The sequence below is a fragment of the Protobothrops mucrosquamatus genome, unplaced genomic scaffold (genome assembly GCF_001527695.2).
Source record: "Protobothrops mucrosquamatus isolate PMUCROS unplaced genomic scaffold, P.Mucros_1.0 scaffold2911, whole genome shotgun sequence".
In the NCBI taxonomy this organism is placed as follows: Eukaryota; Metazoa; Chordata; class Lepidosauria; order Squamata; family Viperidae; genus Protobothrops; species Protobothrops mucrosquamatus.
This window is the reverse complement of record NW_015388937.1, coordinates 171,203-192,021: the sequence shown is the minus strand read 5'-3', so window position 1 is coordinate 192,021 and position 20,819 is coordinate 171,203. Positions and strand designations below refer to the sequence as shown.

General features: G+C 37.2%; 1 protein-coding gene across 1 annotated transcript; it reads right to left on the bottom strand.

Moving 5' to 3' along the window:
- Positions 1–6,424: 6,424 nt before the first annotated feature.
- PLCXD2 (phosphatidylinositol specific phospholipase C X domain containing 2) lies at positions 6,425–20,159 on the bottom strand. Its single transcript, XM_015825985.1, has 5 exons — positions 20,072–20,159; positions 13,823–14,283; positions 10,465–10,706; positions 6,548–6,684; positions 6,425–6,442 (listed from the first exon to the last, which is right to left on the bottom strand). The coding sequence occupies exons 1-5, from the start codon at positions 20,157–20,159 to the stop codon at positions 6,438–6,440; spliced, it is 933 nt and encodes a 310-aa protein (XP_015681471.1). The 3' UTR covers positions 6,425–6,437.
- Positions 20,160–20,819: the final 660 nt, after the last annotated feature.

Below are 20,819 nucleotides of genomic sequence, written 5' to 3'. Positions count from 1 at the left end.
CTATGAAATGCTTGTGTGTAAGTTTGAATCAGTAAGTCAACTAATATAAATGCTTGTCATGCAGTTGTCTCCTTTACTTTCCAAAGATAGATTTCTTTCAAGTGAATCATTAGCCTCGTTTGAATTTAAATTAGATAGAATGTTGAACTGAATAAATGTTAAAACAGGTTCAAATGTTTCCCTTAGCTTTAGGGTAAACTATGTCCAGCAACTGGAAAACATTCCAAAGTCACAGTTGGCTTTCTTTCAAGAAGTTAACAAGGTTTTCTGTTATCAGCTAAGTGCTTGTGATGCGTATGTTCCAGAAGAAGCAAATATTCTGTCATAGTTATTCAGGAATGTGGCTGTACTAAAGCAATAAGCTTATCGTTTTTTGTCAAAAGATCTTTTATAAGATAAAGGAATGGTTGCACAAATCAATATTACTTTGAACTTCTCTGAATATCTTTTTTTCCTTTAAATGCTATTCTCCCAGAGAAAGTAATACACAAATCAAAAGAGTATATTGCTTTGCAATCTTAAAACAATGGTCTAGGAAAATAATTTAGGAAAGCAAGCCTAGATTATGAACCAATAACATTACCTATTCTGGACTATAAAGTTATGTGCTTACAATAAATAAATATATAAATACAAATAAAACGCACACAAAAGATAGCCTTTGCATACAGATATAGATAGGTCATATTATTCAAATTCAGTGTGGGACAAAATCCAGAACAATCTTATTTGATCATATGATCAAGATTAGCTTGGAGCTAAGAGGTTCATTGGTCACTCTAAAAGGATATTCCTTTATTTAATTCAAGGCCACTAATTCAGTGTTCTGGCAGCTTACATGTAAACTGCCCCCCAAAACAAGACATATAAAAAGATCATTACCATCTAGAAAGCCATTTAAAAAACCCCAAACATTTAAAAGCTACATAGCAGTGATGGCGAACCTTTTAGAGACCGAGTGCCCAAACTGCAACCCAAAACCCACTTATGTATTGTCGGGTGCCGGGTGGGCGTGGCTGCGGTGGTAACGGCAGACTGGGTGGGACTAAAAAGTTCAATCAATCAATTCCAACTTTGCGAGATCTTTTTTTCCAAGAGAAATTGATTGATTCATTGAACCTTTTTTTTTTTTTGCACACGGCGGCGGAGGCCTAAAGCGAAAAGGTTTTATAAAACCCAGCTGAAGGCCTAGGACTGGGGCGATGGCGTGCGTGCCCACAGAGAGGGCTCTGTGTGCCACCTGTAGCACGCGTGCCATAGGTTCGCCACCACGGCTATGTAGGGATTCCACAAGTCTCCTAGCTCAGGGCTGGGAAAAATCACCAAATTTTTAATGATTTTTCAGAACGTGGTGAGGAGCTGTATGAATCTCAGTGGTGATGCCATTCCAGAGGCACCACAACAGATAATACTTTCAATTGACTGGACCTAGTCTGCTTTGATCTCATGAGATGGGCAGATACAATAGGCGGTAAGGGAGCTAAGCCTTATCCCATGAAGGGCTTTATAGGTAATAACCAGCATCTTTATATGGTAGAACCTGAAGCCAACTACTGTAGTAATCAGTGCAGCTCACATGAGCATAATGTAACACCCCTATCATTGCCTGCCCCATGGCATTCTAGATCAGCTATGGTTTCTGAGGATTCCTCAAGGGTTGCCTATGTAGAATGCATTACTACAATCCAGTCATGAGAGGACCAAGACAGGAGTGGCTGTCTAAAAGACTTCAAGACAGCATTTTCATTTCACATAGGACTACTAATAATGTCAGAGATAGTATGAATTTTCTTTCAACTAGTTTGGTTTTTTCTAGATTGCATACATTATCCTCTCAAAGATAAATGTTATCTCAATAGGCGATCTCTCCCTTTTATGTATTGTTCATTTGTCTCTCACAAACAACCATAGTTCTAGACCTGATTTGAGTTTTAATACAGTGGTTATGAAGAGGTCAGAGGAGTAAATACTACTGCAAGGTTGGTTTACTAGATCTAATTGCTATCACTCAAGAACTGTACAAATGTTCCAAATAGTTGAAGAATGAAATCTTGGAATGAAGAAACTTTCAAATTTTGAGTAACTTACAAGACAGAAAGGATGAGAGAGCCATCTTCTAAATGTCAGTGACAACTTTGTGGAACAAAAAACCCCCCCAAACCATAGCTTTTTACTGCATGTGTACTTTTTCCCCCTTTTCTTTAAAAACAATTTCTTTTAAACCAATATTAGTAATCACCAAAGGAAGTTTGTATATTTTTGTAGTTGCTTTGTTCAAAATAAAAACAAAGAATATAAAACAAGTTATAATGTACTACATGTCAAAAAAACTTTTATTGCGCATAAAATAATTCTATGCTGTTCATCCAGGTTGCACAATTACATCTAGACTTTTCAGGATTTAAAACAAAGCACGAAATAAATGTGAAAGACAGAAAATACTGTAAATGTTATGTGCACAAATAAAATAAGATATTCTCATTTTACAACACTCAAAAGAATTGCAATAAACATAATAATAAAACTGGCATTCTAAACAAAAAATTGTTAAGGATTAAAATCAAAGTCAAAATCAAAAGTAAGAAATCTGAGTTCTTTCAGATTTCACATGAGATAACAGATACACTATTTAAAGAAAATATACATAATATTCTAATATTTTATTAATATAAACCAAAATATCAGTACTGTGATTTAGAGTTCAAAATTGGAACCAAAAATGAAAAGCTGTTTTTAATTCCTATTTATCCTCTTTAATAAACACAAATATTTCTGAATATTAGTTCACTGTTTCTTGACTGCTGGAAGAATCATACAGTATTTAAAAATATATATAATAATAAAGATAAGAAATTTTTTATTCCCAAAAATCCAACTATTACATAAAATTGGCTGCTTTACATGGTATAATTATTTGAGAGGTCTGAACTTTAACTAAGGGAAGAACAACACACTGCTATTAACAGTCACTTCAGGTAAAATAACAGAAATTGCATAACTGAAAAACAGGAATTATGAAGCACTAGTATAAGAAAGATACAATTTTTGTATTCTACAGATTTCAGAGAAATAAAGTGGATTAATGGGCAGGAAGGCCACCTGAAGAAGGCTGGTAATGTCTAGCCTCATGAATGTGTGAATGAGTGAGGTTGAAATTCTAAAACATAGTACAGTATTTACATACTTCCTCAATGGACAGAGTCCAACTACTTGTGTTCCCCTGAAATGGTTTGCTGTAGAGAAGTATGCAGAGAATACTTAAGGGTTGAGTTTGGACCATGTGTTACATTAGATGAAATTGTGCAGAGTAATTTATAGCCCACCATGTTTATTTATACAAAAATCTGCATGTAGCCTGCTTCAGACAAGCTAGGCAGTTTACAATAAATAAAAGAAATCCCCGTACAAAGAAGAAATCTCATCTATTCCTAACCAAAAAAAATCACATTACCAACACAACAAAAAACATAAATCTTAAAAAATCAAGAAAAATATATTTGTTGTGAAAGACAGATATACTTGCAGCAAGGTTGTGAACAAGTCTACCATGCTGTTATGTGACCTCAGTAATTGTTTTGTTAAAGCAGTTCTTGCTATGTAATAACCATAGCATTTTGTGAGACTTTTGGATCACGATGGAGCTAATCATGCCAAAACAGGCCAAATGTCTGTAAATCATGCATAAAGTTCATAAAGGCAAGCACTGAACTGCAAAATACTTCACAAAAGCAGGTGCAACCCACCAGCTTTCCAGTGCCCTTCCTAAGAAAGTCCTATACTCTACTAGAATCTGAATGTAATGATTTGGAATACACTATAAATAATTAACAGAAAAATAAATTAACAATGGAAAATGCATACAAAATCCTGACAATACTGGCCTTGTTCATCTGTATCCCTTTCCAGGTATAGAATCAACAATTGCCAAAAGAACCTGCTTAATATAGCAGCTTAGTTAAATATTAATACTGATTTACTTTGGATTAAATTTTAATCAATATTTAATCATCAATAATGAAACATCAAGTGATTTTCATAGACAATGCCTTACGAAAAATGATTTCATCTCAACTTATTATTATAAATATATACCTCAAATTTAAAAAAAGGAAACTTGTCAAATTCCGAATTAGGCCATGAATAGTATAAGTTAAAACAGGGGTGCAACTATAGTAACTTTATGAACCGTGGACAAGTTGAGGGTCTTAAGGACTCGGTCGTACCAGGTAGGGACTCAATCTCAGATATCACCATGGCTAAACCTACTCCTACAACTACAACGTTTGTTAAGACTCTAAATATCACTTTTTAGAGAGGGGGTACACTATTATTTTACAAGGAATTTTCTTTCGAAGTTAGAGATTCAGGAAAAGACTTTGGTGATCTTAAGAAAATACCAATGACCACATATTTTCATTGTTCTTTTATGCTAAATTTAAACCACTTAGGACAGTGTATCTCAACCTTGGTCACTTGAAGATGTGTGGACTTCATCTTTCGGAATTCCCCAGCCAGCACAGCATAGCTGGCTGGGGAATTCTGGAAGTCCATACATCTTCAAGTGGCCAAGATTGAGAAACAATGACTTAGGATATTTCCTGTGGATATCCAGTCCTTAAAACCTGGCTTTATCCCCAAGCAGTCCCCTGGCAGACTCTTTTGCTTGTTTAATTGATTGTTCTTCTTCTCCAGACTTTCTTTCAACTATATATTGTATGCTTTTGATTGTTTTTCATCGTTGCAAATTGCCTAGTGTCCATGCCACCTATGCGTTTAATAAATAAATAATGAATAAATAAACGAATAAAAGAAGTTCAAGCCCTGCATAGAACTAGGTAAGTCGGTCTTGTAGGAGGACATATAATATTGCCTTCATTTTCTGTTCATCATTGCAGTGGCTGAAATGGTCCCTGAAATAGACAGAATACTCAGAACATTCGATATGCAACTGTGGTTTCTGAAGAACATTTGTTTGTTGGAAACCTGAACCAAACTTGTATCGAATCTTTTCTTTACTAAAGTCTCATTAAAACATTCAGTGCAAGTTAACAACACAAACTACTATGAATGTATTATGAGAAATTTCCAAACAGGTACTTAGGAAAATAGCTATAAATTCTCCTCCTACAATCTTTCAATTAAAATAGCACAAAAGTGAAAATAGCACTCCTGGCAAATATTGGAGAGTTGCCATTGATTCTTCTTCTGGCCCAGTCTTGGCACTCAGAACTAGCTGCCTGCCTTTCTTGCATTTTGACTGGTACTACACAATAAATTAAGTTGCTTTTGCTTATTAAAAGTCATCATTACAATTTTCTACCATGAGAAATGCTATATATATACACATACATACATACATACATACATACATACATACATGATCAAGATACAGATTTGGTGGGTTCCTATTTACAGACTGCCTTCTCTAAAGGAGGCTTAACTGAAGGAGACTAAATTAAAGAACGGTGTAGTACTAAACTTTCAGTGTAGGCTATAGTCTCTAGAATATCTATTTTGACATGTTCTACTTAGTTTAGTAGGATTTATTCTCAGGGGAAAAATGCATATGAAACTGCAGCAATAATAACTTTGCGTGGCATGCCAGCAACTTTTATTACCATGAACTGCCCAGAATGGATTAAATAGGAAGGCATATTTTACAAAAAAATAAACGCATAAATATTGTTTTACAATTTGAAAATTATTGCATTAATAAATTCTACAAAATGGCAGATACTTTGTATCCTGGAGTGCCATTTCCTATTTACATTCTTCTGTGCAAATTCCAATATGGGAAGAATGGGATGAGGGTTAGGTGGTATTAGCCTCTTACTTCTCAGAAGTGATTCTAAATCTAGGACTTTAAAAAAAAAATCCACAAAATAAATAGTGTTGCATTTAAAATAATTCCTCTTTGTACCCAGTTAGAGTTCTCCAAAATAATGAATTAAAATGCAAGTTCAAGTAAAAAATGGAGGTCTAAACACATAATTAACTCTAAAAATTCACACATATTACTGTGTTTACCAAAGATCACAGCAAACAGTAGAAATGATATTTCCTTAAAGAATGACCGAGGTAGCAGAATACACACAATATAGTAGTAATGAAACAAGTGCAGCACATATTTCTGCCTGAGGTATCCAGAGAGGTAAACTGTTGGCTAACCTGATGAATTCAAGCTTATAATTTATTATTATCCTTCGAGCCAGAGTTCCGGGTTTCACGAGATGCAGGATGTACATACTCAGCAAGTCCATGAAGAGGCCTCTGCTAATAATTTCCATGTGTTGTAGAGCTGAGTTCCAGTTGGTCAGCCAGCATCACATCCTGTATTTCCACAGAGGCAGGCAGAATGTTCCTATGCACAGCAGAGAAGGACGTGCTATCCTGCAAGTTTAGATCTATGTATTGAGGTCAACGTAAGCATTTTGTCTTCATACTGTGTCAAACAGAAAAATGGTTGGGAGTGTTGAAATAGAGTAATTGATATACATTAAATACTCCCAAATGAATCCCCCCTTTAAACAATCAGTATTTTTTTTACCTTCTAACAGGAGATTATTTAATCTAATGATGGTAGCTGCAAAGTCTTCCTGTTCCACGAAATCTGAAGTAATGATGTTAACTCCCATGATTCCTGGTTTCTGCAACTTCACCCAGTTCAAAATGAAAGGAAGATTTCTATGAGAAATAAAGGAAAATATTATGTCACAGATATATGAGACACACTTTATGTTATAAATAATAATATATTACCTACATATATTGTAGATTATGTCATAATAGAAGAGAATATTTGTATCTCAGGGTTGAACTGTGGAGTTCTTGGTGCGCCGTAAGCTTCATAGTGCTAGCACTGAAAATGCTACCTAGTAGGGTAATGAAACGTTTGCAAGAAAATAATCAAGATCAGAGAGCACCAAGGATTCCACTGTAGATAATCTACAATACTTCTTGGAAATAAGAACGTTATTTGTATTGCATATTACACTTCATCATTTAAAAAAAATATATCAGCAAAAGCATGCCACATTTGAGGCGCTCATATATTATAAGTCAAGAAGAGGGAAAGAAATTAACAAATGCATTGCAACACCATCTAAATTTTCCAAAAATAGGATTTTAGCGGCACATAGTAGATAAACAATAGTATTATTTTTAAAGTTATTTATGAACTCGGAAAATAGCTGAATATTAAAAGCAGACTACATTGTTTATCAACATTATTTTGTGCATTATTTTTATATTGTATCTAAAATTCTAAAATTGACTTTTTAATGTTGGTATGCCACCTAATATCTACATCTTGCTAACAGCATTTAAGCATTCAAAATAAATACTATGAACCTGAGATCTAATTTGCACACTATGCCAAGTAATAGTTTAACAATAGTTTAATAATAGGTTAAACTATTTACTACTAGGTTAGACTACACTACACTATGGTTTAATGAGAGATAAAGGTGCTAGGAAAATATTTAAGCAGGTGATGTAATTTAAGTAAATTGTTTTCCTGCCTGTTTTTTTTAAGTTATTATTTTTGTCCTTCCCTACAATAAAGTGAGAGATGTTGCTGTAACATCGTGAACACTATAAGTGAATTTTTGCTTTCAAGTGTTTGGATTTGAGAAGCAAATCACTAGAGATACAATTGATATGTGAAGAATGACAAGCCTTTTTAAATTCACTCTTTTATCCAGAAACCTCTTTCAAGCAAATTAAACATTGCCTAGTTCATTATGTATCTAGGTAACTTGCCATTACAGTCACATTTTATGTCAGCTATTTATCCTAAAGTAGGAATGAGGTAATACAAGCAAAATAAATCATATTTGATTGGTTTGTCTACTTTTTGTTGATTTAATATTTCTGTATCACATAATTTGTAATATTATCTATAGTTGTATTGTTTTTGCTATTAAAATAAAGATACAACACATTTGGTTATTTAAAAAAGGGAAAGCAATTTAGCACCATCTAGTACCTTATAACTGTATAGCAATTATTTTTCAAAGAGAAATTTGTAGTTATAACAATGGATCTTTAACTCTGATAGAAATGAAGGTAGGTTTGAGCATCCTGTGTATTGCCACTGCTGAGACTATTTTTCTGTCCACTGTCGTTATAGTATGTTACTTGCTATATTACTATAATTGACCAATCTAGTACTGCAATAAATTAAAAGTAATGAGAGATTAAAGTGTTAATAGACTATATTAGGCACTGTAATTGAAGAAAACAGAACCATTAATTTGTCAACATATCTTCAGAATAAAGTTAAGGATTATTTCTTATTTTGGCTTTAAACATAATTCTGCTTCAATAATGGGTTCTGTTGACTCATACAGCCATTAGCCTAGATCAGGGGTGTCAAACTCCCTCATTATTTATTAGTCATGCTGATGATCCTGGGGTGGATGGGAACTGGTCCAGAATATCTGGAAGACACCAACTGCTCAGTACTGACTGAGTCTATATATGTTATCACATCAAAACCAAATAAACCATGTTATAGTTACCAATAACATTTTCATTTTTACAGCCACCTACTATTTTCCTTGAGGGGTGCAGAAAGGGATAATTCTGTTTTTGTTTTCCTTTTTGCTCACTGTATTGTGGTTATATATTTGTGCAAAAGCTGCAGTCCAATTTACAGCTTCTAGTAAATACTGCATTCAATGCTATTTTTGGGGGGGATGGGTGGGTGAAATCCTGCTGAACTAACTGTCCAATTATCTTAAAAAGTGTCACTAAGGTAAATTATATGTAAGGTTAAATCATCACTGGAAAAAGTGCAAGTTTTACACTGTCACCTTTACTTTGAATGAAGAAAAGGCCATTGATGGGAACAATTATTAAATTTAAATTTCTTATTTTTCCTAGTCTGATCTTCCATCCCACTGAGCTACATGGATTGAATGAGTAGACAAAAATAGTAAATGAAAAAAGACAAGGTTTTTTTCCCAGAGTAAATTCCCTTTTGTTCATTGGTTCTTGCTCAGATATCCAGAAGGAGAAAACAAGACTCATCTTTTCTTGCTTGCTTACTAGTGGGGTCCAATATCTCTTTAAGCAGGGAGCATAAGGGAATGGAAGTTTATCTTTTTCTGAACTATCTTCTATGCTGCTCCAGCTACAGAGAAATGGCCAACAAGGAAACAGATTGTATCACTATATATCACAATGGATTCGTAAATGCCAAGATTGTTGAGGAAAAAACTTTCATGCCTAGAGGTTATATGTGTCTTCTCTTACATTAACGTCCATAAGAGGCAAACTTCAGGGGTTCTCAACCTTGGCAACTTTAAGACTTGTGGACTTCAACTCCAAGGTTGAGAACCCCTGCAAGTTTTTACAAGTTTGGCAACTTCCTTCTCCTTGCTCCTATCCANTTCTCCTTCAAAAGAAAACTGGTGATAGTTTTAAAATACCTTTTTGAAATTTGTCTAGTGTGTCATGTCACTTCAATTTGAGCCAGAAAGCAGGAAAGACAGAGCCTTATTTTATCCCAGAAGATAATGCCTGTTTATATTTTATAATAGAAGATCATGTATGAGTTCCAGGTAATCAGAGGACATTTCCTCTGCATGGAAATAACGGGTTTTGCCACCTCCATTGCCTTCCATTCATAGTAAAGTACAGAAATAAAAAAATTCTTCAGTCACAAAAAAGTTATTCCCAATCTAAAAAGCTATTATTCTATGTGTCATTCATTTAATGAGCCCTTATGATGTATGTATACATTATGAAATCTAAAAAGGCTTTTCATCACAAATTTATCTCTGAAGGATCCTAACACAAAATCTGCTTACTGTATTCTTCTGAAACTTAAGAATGAAAATTGGTCATTTTTCCTCTTTTATTTTTCTTGGTTTCTTTTAATTGGTTCTAATGGAAGAGGAAAACAGGTGGAATATTCTCTCTGCCCAATTCCAATTGGCAGGTATCTCCAGAGGACAGCTCCCAATCTCCTTACTTTCTCTTTTACTGCTTCGAGTACTGAGGGAGATACAAAGTTCTGGTTCTTGCTCTTTTGGAGGCCTCAACTACTGAGGCTGTTGGAATGGGTCTTTGATGTTGTCTCTCATGAGAGACAATGGATTGTGTTCTTTGAACTTCTCCTCATTTTGTATATGCCTTGTATGGCATGGAATCCCAAGACATCTTCTCCAGGTGAACAAACCACTTTATTTTGCTGTTTTTCTATGTAGTTTAAGATTGGTTCTATGCCAATTTGTTCTCTTACAATCTCATTTCCGATTTTATCTTTTCCGGCCACTTCAGCAGCTTTTTTCAAACATTTCATTTCCGTGGTGACTAAATGTCATTTATCAGTTCCCAGTGACCTTTACAACAATCTCCCAGGAATCAAAGGATTCTACTCTTAATGATTTTACAAGGTGGGCCAGTTTATTTAGTTAATTATTAACAGTTGGATAGAAAACTTAAGCAGATATTTACCTGTGAACAAGAGTGTTTTTCAGGCCCCGGCTGAGATGTCGTGCAACAGTTTTCACTCTTGGTGTGAGAATAGCTTGGGAAACATGGAAAGTTCCATATTTTGCTCGCTCATTCAGGGTGGTCTCTAAGAACTGCAGTAGTTTATGCACATTAGTTGTGTTTGCCCAGGGAGCTGGCATTTTATTTCCTGTCCACAGAACAGGGTATATTTCACATATAGGATGATGGTAGAAAACAAGAACCTGAAAAAAGGGAGGTAAAAATAAGGCAAGCAAAATCTCTTCCTGGGTTAAATTCATTTATATTCACATCATTCTCTAACCTTGCCTTATAAACAATGGGGAAAGAGTACAACATTACGGAAAAGAAACAGCACAGAAATATTAAAAGTAAAATCCGGCCAATATCAGGTCAAGCGTTACTAGATAAACTCATAACTGGTTACTACCACTATCATCTAATGGATGTTCCAAAATTGTGGAAACAATTTGAAGAGCTTTCAATATTTAATAAAACTTGCTATATAATTCTATTATATTTATAACAACGAAAATGATACTGAATTGGATTGCAGGAGCTGCCATTCCATTCCATTTTAACAGGCATGCTGGCTGAGGAATTCTGGGAGTTGAAGTCCACAAGTCATAAAAGGGTCAAGTTTGAAGACCCCTGCATTTTAGTCTTGGAATAATCAGTCAGCACTATCTGCCTTCAAATACTTAATCTATTAGCAAACAGAATTAATGTCATCACAGATTAAGGGAAATGAAAAGAATATCACCCATTTGTTGAGTTCTTACACAATAGGTGGGGTTACATTAAGTATCTCATTATTTGTTCTACTTGCTGCTATTATATTTTACCAACTCTCCTTTTGAATGCACAAGGGGGAAACAATAACATCTCCTCTGCCATACTGCATTGTGAAAGCTTTATTTAATTATAGGTTTCCCTCATTTGGGTATCCTTTTCTTCTTTCTCTGGAAGAAAGGCAGTCCCCACAACAAATGGCTGGGATAATGTTGAATTATCACCTATAAATGTTTGGTTACGATTATGAATAAATGCATCACATTAATTTGGAAGCATATCCCTCAACTTTCTAGCTTTTGAGGTTTGCCATGTTCACCATCTTGCTCTTTTTATTTTTTGTCTAAATCTGGTTCTGTTGATTGTTTTATAATATTGCTTTTATTTGTGTTGTGAGCTGCTCAAAGTCATTTATAGTTGGGCAGTATCAAACTGAATAAACTTCTACCACTAGCATCTATATTCAAATACCGCCACCTGGTGGACAGTTTTGGCACCTGCTGCTTTTTTATTTATTTTTGAGAGAGAGCTGAAGAAAGCTATTCTCATATGGCAGTGATGGCGAACCTTTTAGAGACCGAGTGCCCAAACTGCAACCCAAAACCACTTATTTATCACCGGGTGCCAGGTGGGCGTGGCCCACTGGGTGGGTGTGGCTGTGGTGGTCATGGCAGATTGGGTGGGAGTGGCCAAGGTGGGCATGATCACCTCGATGTTACTCATGGGGAGGGATGCTTGTGGGGGCCGGGCAGGGTTGGGGGAGATCCAGGGGGTCTCTGCCAGGTGGGGCGGTGGGCAGGAGACTCATCCTGCGGGGAGAGGTGAGGCAGGGCGAGGGTGCCATTGTCACAGGGCAAGGTGTGGCAGGGGCGGCTGCTGTCTGACACCATCGACCTCTGTACACAGAGGCCAGCGAGCGCATGGGTGCTGGGATGCATCCAGCCATGTGGGACCTTGGCGAGTTAGTGGGCGGCTGGTTGAAGAGGAACGGTTGCCATCTCCAGGGCATGGCCTGTGTGCCCACAGAGAGGGCTCTGAGTGCCGCCTCTGGCACGCGTGCCATAGGTTCGCCACCACTGTCATATGGCTATAGTTGAAAAAGAAATGGCACAGATGACCGAGTCTCTGGAGTTCCCTATTTCTTCAGAATATGTTAATGTAGGGGGAAGATTAAGGATAGCTGTTTCACATAATTGAAATAATTGGAGAAATTCAAGACTCTGATAATCCAGAAGGAACAGAAAGTGTGGCAGAATTGGGAAAGGCATATAGTTCATAGGAAACACAACAATATTGTGGTAATGTAGCTTTTATGAAACATGGAAAAACCAGGATTGAAAATGGATCAAAGAAAATGGGACAGAACTGATTGCAGAGGTAGATAAGCAATTATTAAAAGGAGGTCTATGTTTAGCTAGAAAGTACAAAATCAGGAGGGTGGCCTTGAGGGAAATAGGCAAGAACCAGTGCTTTTTTTTTGTTAAAAAAAAAATAAGGTGCCGGAACTCATACACGTCATAAAATCCGCCTTGCCTACCCTACAAGGTTCCATCCAAAAAAGGTGCCGGAACTCCGTTCTGAGCGTTCTATGAGAAAAAAAGTCCTGGCAAGAACTATTACATAAATAAAGAGGGCTGAAACATTCTTTAAGGCCTAGGAAACATGACAGTATGCAGAAGAGACTCAAGCAAGGTCTTCCTTGGTTCTCATTGGGATTTAGGGGTGGGGAGGGGAAATCAAGCTGTTACAATTTTTTATTATAGCCTATTTCAATAATGTGAACAGCTAGTTCTCGACTTACAAGAGTTCATTTAATGATCGTTCAAAGTTACAATGGCACAAAAAAAAGTGGTTTATGACCATTTTTCACACTTACAACCATTGCAGCATCCCCATGGTTACATGATCAAAATTCAGATGCTTGGCAACTGGTTCACATTTATGACGGTAGCAGTGTCCCGGGGTCACCTTTTGTGACCTTCCGACAAGCAAAGTCAACGGGGAAGCCAGATTCACTTAGCAACCGTGTTAGTAACTTAACAACTGCAGTGATTCACTTAACAAGAAAGGTCGTAAAATGGGGCAAAATTCATTTAACTGTCTCGCTCAGCAACAGAAATTCTGGACTCAATTGTGGTCATAAGTCAAGGACTACCTGTAGTCTATTTACTGATCTGATCTATCCCTGTAAGGTTGACATAGAGAAGAATCTTCGATTAGCTTTCCATGACAGATATCATTTTTCATTTTAAGGCTCCAGATTTTTTTAAAATGGTAATACACGGTGATGGACAGATTCAAGGTAATTTCTATTCAATTAAACATCCACCTGAAAAGGAGTCCAGCTAGAAAGACAAGAAGTCACAGATATTATAGAATGGGAATTTCTAGATCCTTGAAAACTATTATCTGCTCCGCTTTCAGATTTCCTTCTTCAAACTTATCCTATCACCTTCGAAGATGCATTCCCAAAGGCCATCTAAAAGTAGTTTGAAGTATAAAAATGTAGATTCAGATCCAATGAAATAGGATAAAAAAAATCCTCTACCTGCTGTTGCTTTTCCCAGAGATTTTGCAGTGTCACATTTTCTACACATTCTTTTGTGCAGAGTTTTGATCCAAATATTTCTTCAATCTTGCTGATAAGGTACGTATGATGATTGCTATCCATAGCATAGAAATGATTGAAATCCAGGAAAATTACTTCTTTAGGATGATGGGTTAAGAAGCTGTTTATCTCCACAAGTCCATCACATACTGTGGCTCCAAACAAGCCATGTATAAAGTAGATTTCCTGTCCTGCTTCACCTGGTTTGGACGATACACGGAGATCAAAATAGCGTATTCCACTGTCAAGCTGCTCCTTGAATGTCAGATTTTGTGTTACTGACCATTTCTTCATTAGCTTTTTTACCAAAGGAATTTTAGCTAACCGCCGAATTGCTATGGCTTGATCTGGTCCCACAGGAGATCTGTCATCCACCCAGTAGCTGAAGGAGTCATGAGAACCTATATTGGGGAAAAAAGGCAATATATTATTCTTGCAAAACTAATTACCAGCAGTAATTAGAATCATTATATACATACATGCATTCACACATACATACAAACACATTATTTTAAAAATGTACTCCTTGCCTTTCCAAATGGGATTCCTAATTTTATACTATTCCAGTGTGATGCAACAATGAGGTGGAACAAATGTCAGACCAAAGGGACCAAACAATGGAATATACTGATATTTGAACTATCCAATCTTAGCGTAAATCAAATTTCAGATGTACCTAAAAATAATCTCATAAGAGACAGATGAAGTTCACCCTTTACAGCTTTCAGAACAGATCTAGGGTAAGCTTCTTATCTCCTTCCAGTGATTATAACTCTTTTGGTATGTGTTTCTTATGCAGGCAGTCCTCGACTTACAATCATTTGTTTAGTGAACGTTCAAAGTTACAATGGCATTGAAAAAAGTGACTTATGACCATTTTTCACACTAACAATCGTTGCAGCACCCCCGTGGGTTACGTGATCAAAATTTGGATGCTTGGCAACTGGTTCATACTTATGACGGTCGCAATGTCCCGGGTCATGGGATCGCCTTTTGCGAACGTCTGACAAGCAAAGTCAATGGGGAAGGCAGATTCACTTAACAATCGTGTTACCAACTTAACAACGGCAGTAATTCACTTAACAACTATGGCAAGAAAGGTCATAAAATGGGTCAAAAATTCACTTAACAACTATCTTGCTCAACAACAAAAATTTTGGGCTCAGTTGTGGTTGTAAGTTGAGTACTTCTTGTATTGAATATTTTGAGCCTCCTTTTACAAATTACTTGCAAAGAAACAGTGTAGTACCATACCAGGAATAGTGCATTATTACAATGTATACCGTATCACCACAAAGTTGTATTGTATTAGTATTATATTCAAATATATGTAGATTATTTAATTTGCCATATATACAAATGAAACTAATTTTATAGACTGCATTCATTTGGCTAGCAGGGCAAACCTTTAAATCCTAGCAATTACATAATTATGGTTTAACTGAGTAATAAATAATATTAAAAATATAATTAAATATGGGATATACCAAGCAATATCAAAGGGGGATAATTAATTTGAAATTTTCTACTTCAATAATTGGTCACTTCTGTGCAAAACAACAAAACAAAACTGGATGAAGACAGATCAGTGCTGCAAGACTGTTGGGTAGCATATACATTTAAATAATAATAATCCTTGGGAAGGATTTAATAGATGACTAAATATGCCAAATCCAGTCTAAACAACTGGCTTGACTGTGCAGCCACCTTGCTGTAGGACAATCCACATAGATTCCGCCTCACTAACCTTTTGGGAGATTTTTAATATTTCTACAGGCATGTGAATGGGGGCAATCTTATCAATACCATTTACCAGGATTTTCAAAAGACATTTGACAACATTCTTCATCAAAAGTTCGTGAGATGAAAGGATCAGTTATAAGAGGATTGGTTCTTTGATGGGATGCTAACTGCTAAAATCAAAAAACAAAGAAAAGACATAAATGGATAATTTTCTCAAGGGAAAGAAGTAAGAACTGACGTTTGTCAAGGGATTGTGTTGATGCTGATGTTTTCTAAACATGTACTTAAAATTAAACAAATGACCCAATGTCTAAGTTCTAGAATCAGCCTACTGGTCTTTTTGAACAACAAAAATTAACAGATTTAAGAAGCTTTAAAAATATTTCAGTAAAGAGTGTAGCGGAAGACATTTTTTATAGCATAATCTGTATTCAAAATGTACTGTTTCAAACATTTTGTGTGTAGGGTATTTTGAGCACAAGGTTGAGTATTTAAATTTTGAAACAGCTCTCTGACCTCAGAACACTTTCAGGATGACTGAAACTGCCTATTTGGAATGTGTCATGAATGTTTCACACTTGAAAAAAAATGTTTGGAAGATGAAATGGAACTGCACACACAAAATCATTCTAATCTGAAATATTTTGCATACAACTAGTTAGGGCCACTGGTGGCATTCTCTTGTGCAGAAGTCCACTATCCCCAACCATTTTTAGTATTTAAAATGTTGTATCTCCTTCTCACGCAGTCTCTTTCTATATGATTGTGGCATGCAGTTTTTGAGTATTTTTTTTTAAAGTTGCAAGTATTGCCCTGCTTCATGTGGCAATCTTGTGCAGTGCACAATGTGCACACCAGGTGGCCCTGCCATGGGTACATAACTGTCAGCTCTATCATAACTATGACAAAAATCATATTTTAAAAAANACAGAAATAAATCTTCCTGATGTAATATTAAGAGTTCATAGTGTGCAGTATTTCTTGAACACATATAGAATTACATATATATAATTAGTATAGTACCTTTACTAGAATAAAAGTAAAAAGAGACAGAAATAGTGGATACCATCAACCTTCCTTTAGAACAGGAAGAACAACCAATAAGAAGTATTGTTCCTAAATAAAGAAATAAAAGAGTACATGGAGAATATGGGGTGGAAAGAAATGTATTAATTTTTATTTATAGTCTATGCATGCTTTTTACTGTTGGGATTTATTAATAAAATAGATTTTTAAAAAAGAGGTACTGCATATTTGAAATATTTACCAGCAGTGGATATTTGAATCTTCTAAGTTATAAAAAATTAAAAACGTTATTTGATATTTGAGATACTGTGTCAGGGGTAGTCAACCTTGGCTCTTTTATGACTCGTGGACTTCAATTCCCAGAATTCCTGAGCCAGCATGGCTGGCTCAGGAATTCTGGGAGTTGAAGTCCAAGAGTCATAAAAGAGCCAAGGTTGACTACTCCTGCATAGACAAATCATTGTTTTAAAAGCCAAGTGCTGGGATTTGCCAATAACTTTTAAAACAGATTCTAGTGTCCTATCAATTTCATCCCTTTGATGGCTTGAACATTGAGAATGTAGATGCTATGATATCTTGTCCTATTAAAACGCATTATGGTTGGTGTCAAGTACTTAAATACTGTTCCTGCTCTTCTGGTAATTATTAAATTTAAGTAGATGCTTATAGGAATGAAACAGAAGGGTGCATTCTAATTGGCTTATTCTACATTCAATCTCTCAATGCTTGTTTCATCTTCTACATCCATGTGCAGCTTTCTCTAATAGCAGTCTGAATGACTTTACAGCAGCGGTTCTCAACCTATGGGTCGCGACCCCATTTGGGGTCGATTGACCATTTCACGGGGGTCGCCAAGCAAGGCTGTCCGCCATTTTTTCCCCTTTTCCGGCGGGTGCCTTACCTCCCTTGAGCTGGGCCAGCTGGTGGTCGGCCTGCTCCGTCTCTGCCGCTTGCCAGCTACGCCTCGGCTGGCACAGGGGGCGGAACCACACATGCGCGGCGCTTCCGGGCAGGAAAAGTCCTCGACTTACGACCGGTTGGGTAGTCCTCGACTTACGACCAGTTTAGTCCTCGACTTACGGCCGGTTTAGTCCTCGACTTACGACCGGTTTAGTCCTCGACTTACGACCGGTTGGGGGGTCGCGGCATTAAAAAGGTTGAGAACTACTGCTTTACAGCTACATGAACTAGACATAAAATCCTTGTAATAAATACTTGTGATAAATATTTTTTCTTCCAATTCTGCAGGAAAAGTAGCTTTACATTTCATTTCAAGTGAGAAGGTTTCAGGACAAAAAAGTAATTGGATTTAAATCTGGAAAAATTGATATGTGAATTAAAAGTAACCTTTTCACTCTCTCTTCATTCTCTATAATGTAGATTTTCTACACGGTAGTGACAGTGCAGATTACTTTTAATATGATATACTCTCTAGCCCCATTTGCTTGTCAAAAATATTTCAAATAGGATTTTGAGCAACATTCAATAAATCATTTGTATTGGTTACGGTTATGACTCACCAGCACATTTCCTCATTTATATCTTTAGCAGTAGGTTCTGCTAATGTTCTCTTTGTTAATTGCAAATAAAACACAAATCAAAGCTCACCGTGTGCCAGCTATGGATTTTCCAGTTGTTAAAGGTGACTAGACTTAAAGAAGAACAAATGATTCATCTAATCTGGTACTCTGAGATTAGTTGAAGTCAACTATGGTTATTGCTAAGTAAAGGCCAATCCTCTTAAAAAGCTTACATTTGCAATTATATGTTCTCAATCTAATATAGTATGGGAATGTTGTTTGACCCAAGCTAATGATCAGCTTTTATGAAAAAGATACAAGTGTTACTGAATACTTTATCATGAATAAATATATTCCTTTAGAGCACTATTAAGCCACGTCTATTTATTTTAAGAAGTAGAAAAGGTATTCTCTATATTTAATATCATCTATACGTAATTGAATATTTAGATACAGAAAAACTTGATCTAACAGATCCTCAGTTAGCAGACTTTGGAAGCAATGGGCAAAGTTTTTGTACAAACAGGTCTCTGAAATAACAGACATCTCTTTCTTGATGTTCTTTCGGATACAGTAAATAAATAATTAAATCTACCCCAATATTATCTGTAGTCCAATGAGAAAGCAATGCTCATTGTTTCAAATAGATATTTGTTCCAGACTGGCAATCTCTGATTTTGTTTTTGGCTGATCTTTTAGCGGCTTTCTAACTTTAGGAAAAATAAATATACCCTTTACTGATTTTTCAACCAGACCTATTTATTTATTTAGATTCTGCCTTTACTATTTTTGTAAATAACTCGGGGAAGCGAACATATTTAACATACTTTCCTGCCGGTTTTCCCCAACAACTCTTTAAGATGAATTGAGCTGAGAGTCAATGACTGGACCAAGGTCACCCATCTGGCTTTCATGCCTAAGGCAGGACTTGAACTCATGGTTTCCTGCTTTCTAGCCTGGTGCCTTAACCACTAGACCAAACTGGCTTTAATTTAAACCACCTATGTTCAAATTTTCTTTTCACCAAATTTAGGTTTAATGGTAGTCTGGTTGTAGCCAAATTTCTGGCTGCTCCATTTGGATGCCGGAGAAAACTATTTGATTTAGTTTTCTTCTTTCTTTTCTATTATGTTTGCTCTTGGGGTTCTTTGGGTGTAATAACCCTAACAAAATGTATCAAATTCTTATTCTGGGGAAATGCTTCTCAAATCCCCCACCTGTACTCTGTAAACCTTAATAATATATAAAATGCATATACTTATTTTATCAAGGAAGGAAACATTTATAAAATGTTTCAACTACTCCATTCCAAAGATACTCATTTGATAGTTGTTGTTTTTGATAGTTGTTGTTTTTGAATCGCAAATGACAAATAATGAAATAATTTTACAATTATTTAATTTTTTTCCCTTAAGGGCAAAACTGCCCAAATTCAAGATAATAACTAGATCTTCAATCTACCCAACAACCCATCCTAACTTCTGGACCTCAATTAGATCAATGGCACCTGCATTCGCATACCGTAATTATCACAACCATCCCCCTTCCCCTCCAGATGTTTAAATTACAACTCCTTGAGTTCCTGAGTCTTTAACCCGGTTGGCCTTCTTCCTCAATCTGTTGTCCTCCAGATGTAACAAGGCCCTATCCAGGTGTATCCAGGTGTAACAAGGTGTCCTCCAGGTGTAACAAGGCCCTCCGGTTCCCACAGGCCCTATCCATCACGGATATCGCAGGTCAGTACATCTGGAGGGTATTCTCGTGAGGGCAGGTGCCCTTTGCTAAATTTTTGGCAGAATCTGCCCAAGCATATTTCACCTTTCTGTGATGCAGGGCGCGCCCGCCAGAGATGCAACGAGGACCCGCCTAGGCAGGCAAGGTCGGTTCGCTCGCCATTTACCTGGTATGGCCAGCCTGGAAAGCGGCAGGGCGCCGAGGACGGGCGGCAGGGAGCCCATCCAGTCTGCGTTGTTGCGTTGGGTTGCCATTCCTCGCCTTCAGCTCCGGCTTCGGAAACGCTGCTGGGTTGCGCTGATGCGCCGAGCGGCTGCTTCTCTCCCGTCCTCGGCGGTTCGCACTCACTAGCGGTTGGAGCGCATTGGAGTAAGCGCCGGCAGAGGCTCCTCTTCGGTCATCCTCCGGGAAACTTGCCAAACCGGGAGAGCGACTGCCGCGCCCTCGCCCTGCCTGGGACGCTGCGCCTGCCTGGCTCTTAAAGTGCCCCCCCGCCCTGCATCCCTCTGGCGAAGACAAAGGAGGCCGATGAGGACACCGACCTCGCTCCACGGGCGGCGGGAAGAGCTGCCAGGTCTGGGGACTCCTCCTCCCCCCCCCTCCCATCTCACGAAAAGGCCTTAGTCCGGTGCGCAGCTCTGACCCCGGCCGCCGGGATTGATCGACAGCGCCACCAGGCGGCTGATTCAGCCGTGGCGTCACTGCTTTCGTGATCAGCCGTGGCGGACGGCGATTTGGCCTGACGGGGCTGCTGAGCCGACTGAGCTGTTTAAGTAGCTGCTTATGTCTTCCGGAAACTCTTGAATGTTGGTTTTGTGCGATACACCTTGAAGGCGGAGAAGCGTCCAAAAATGATTAAATAGCCGCCATTGTCAGTTAATTATAGGTTCCTGGCCTAAACGCGATTGTTGATT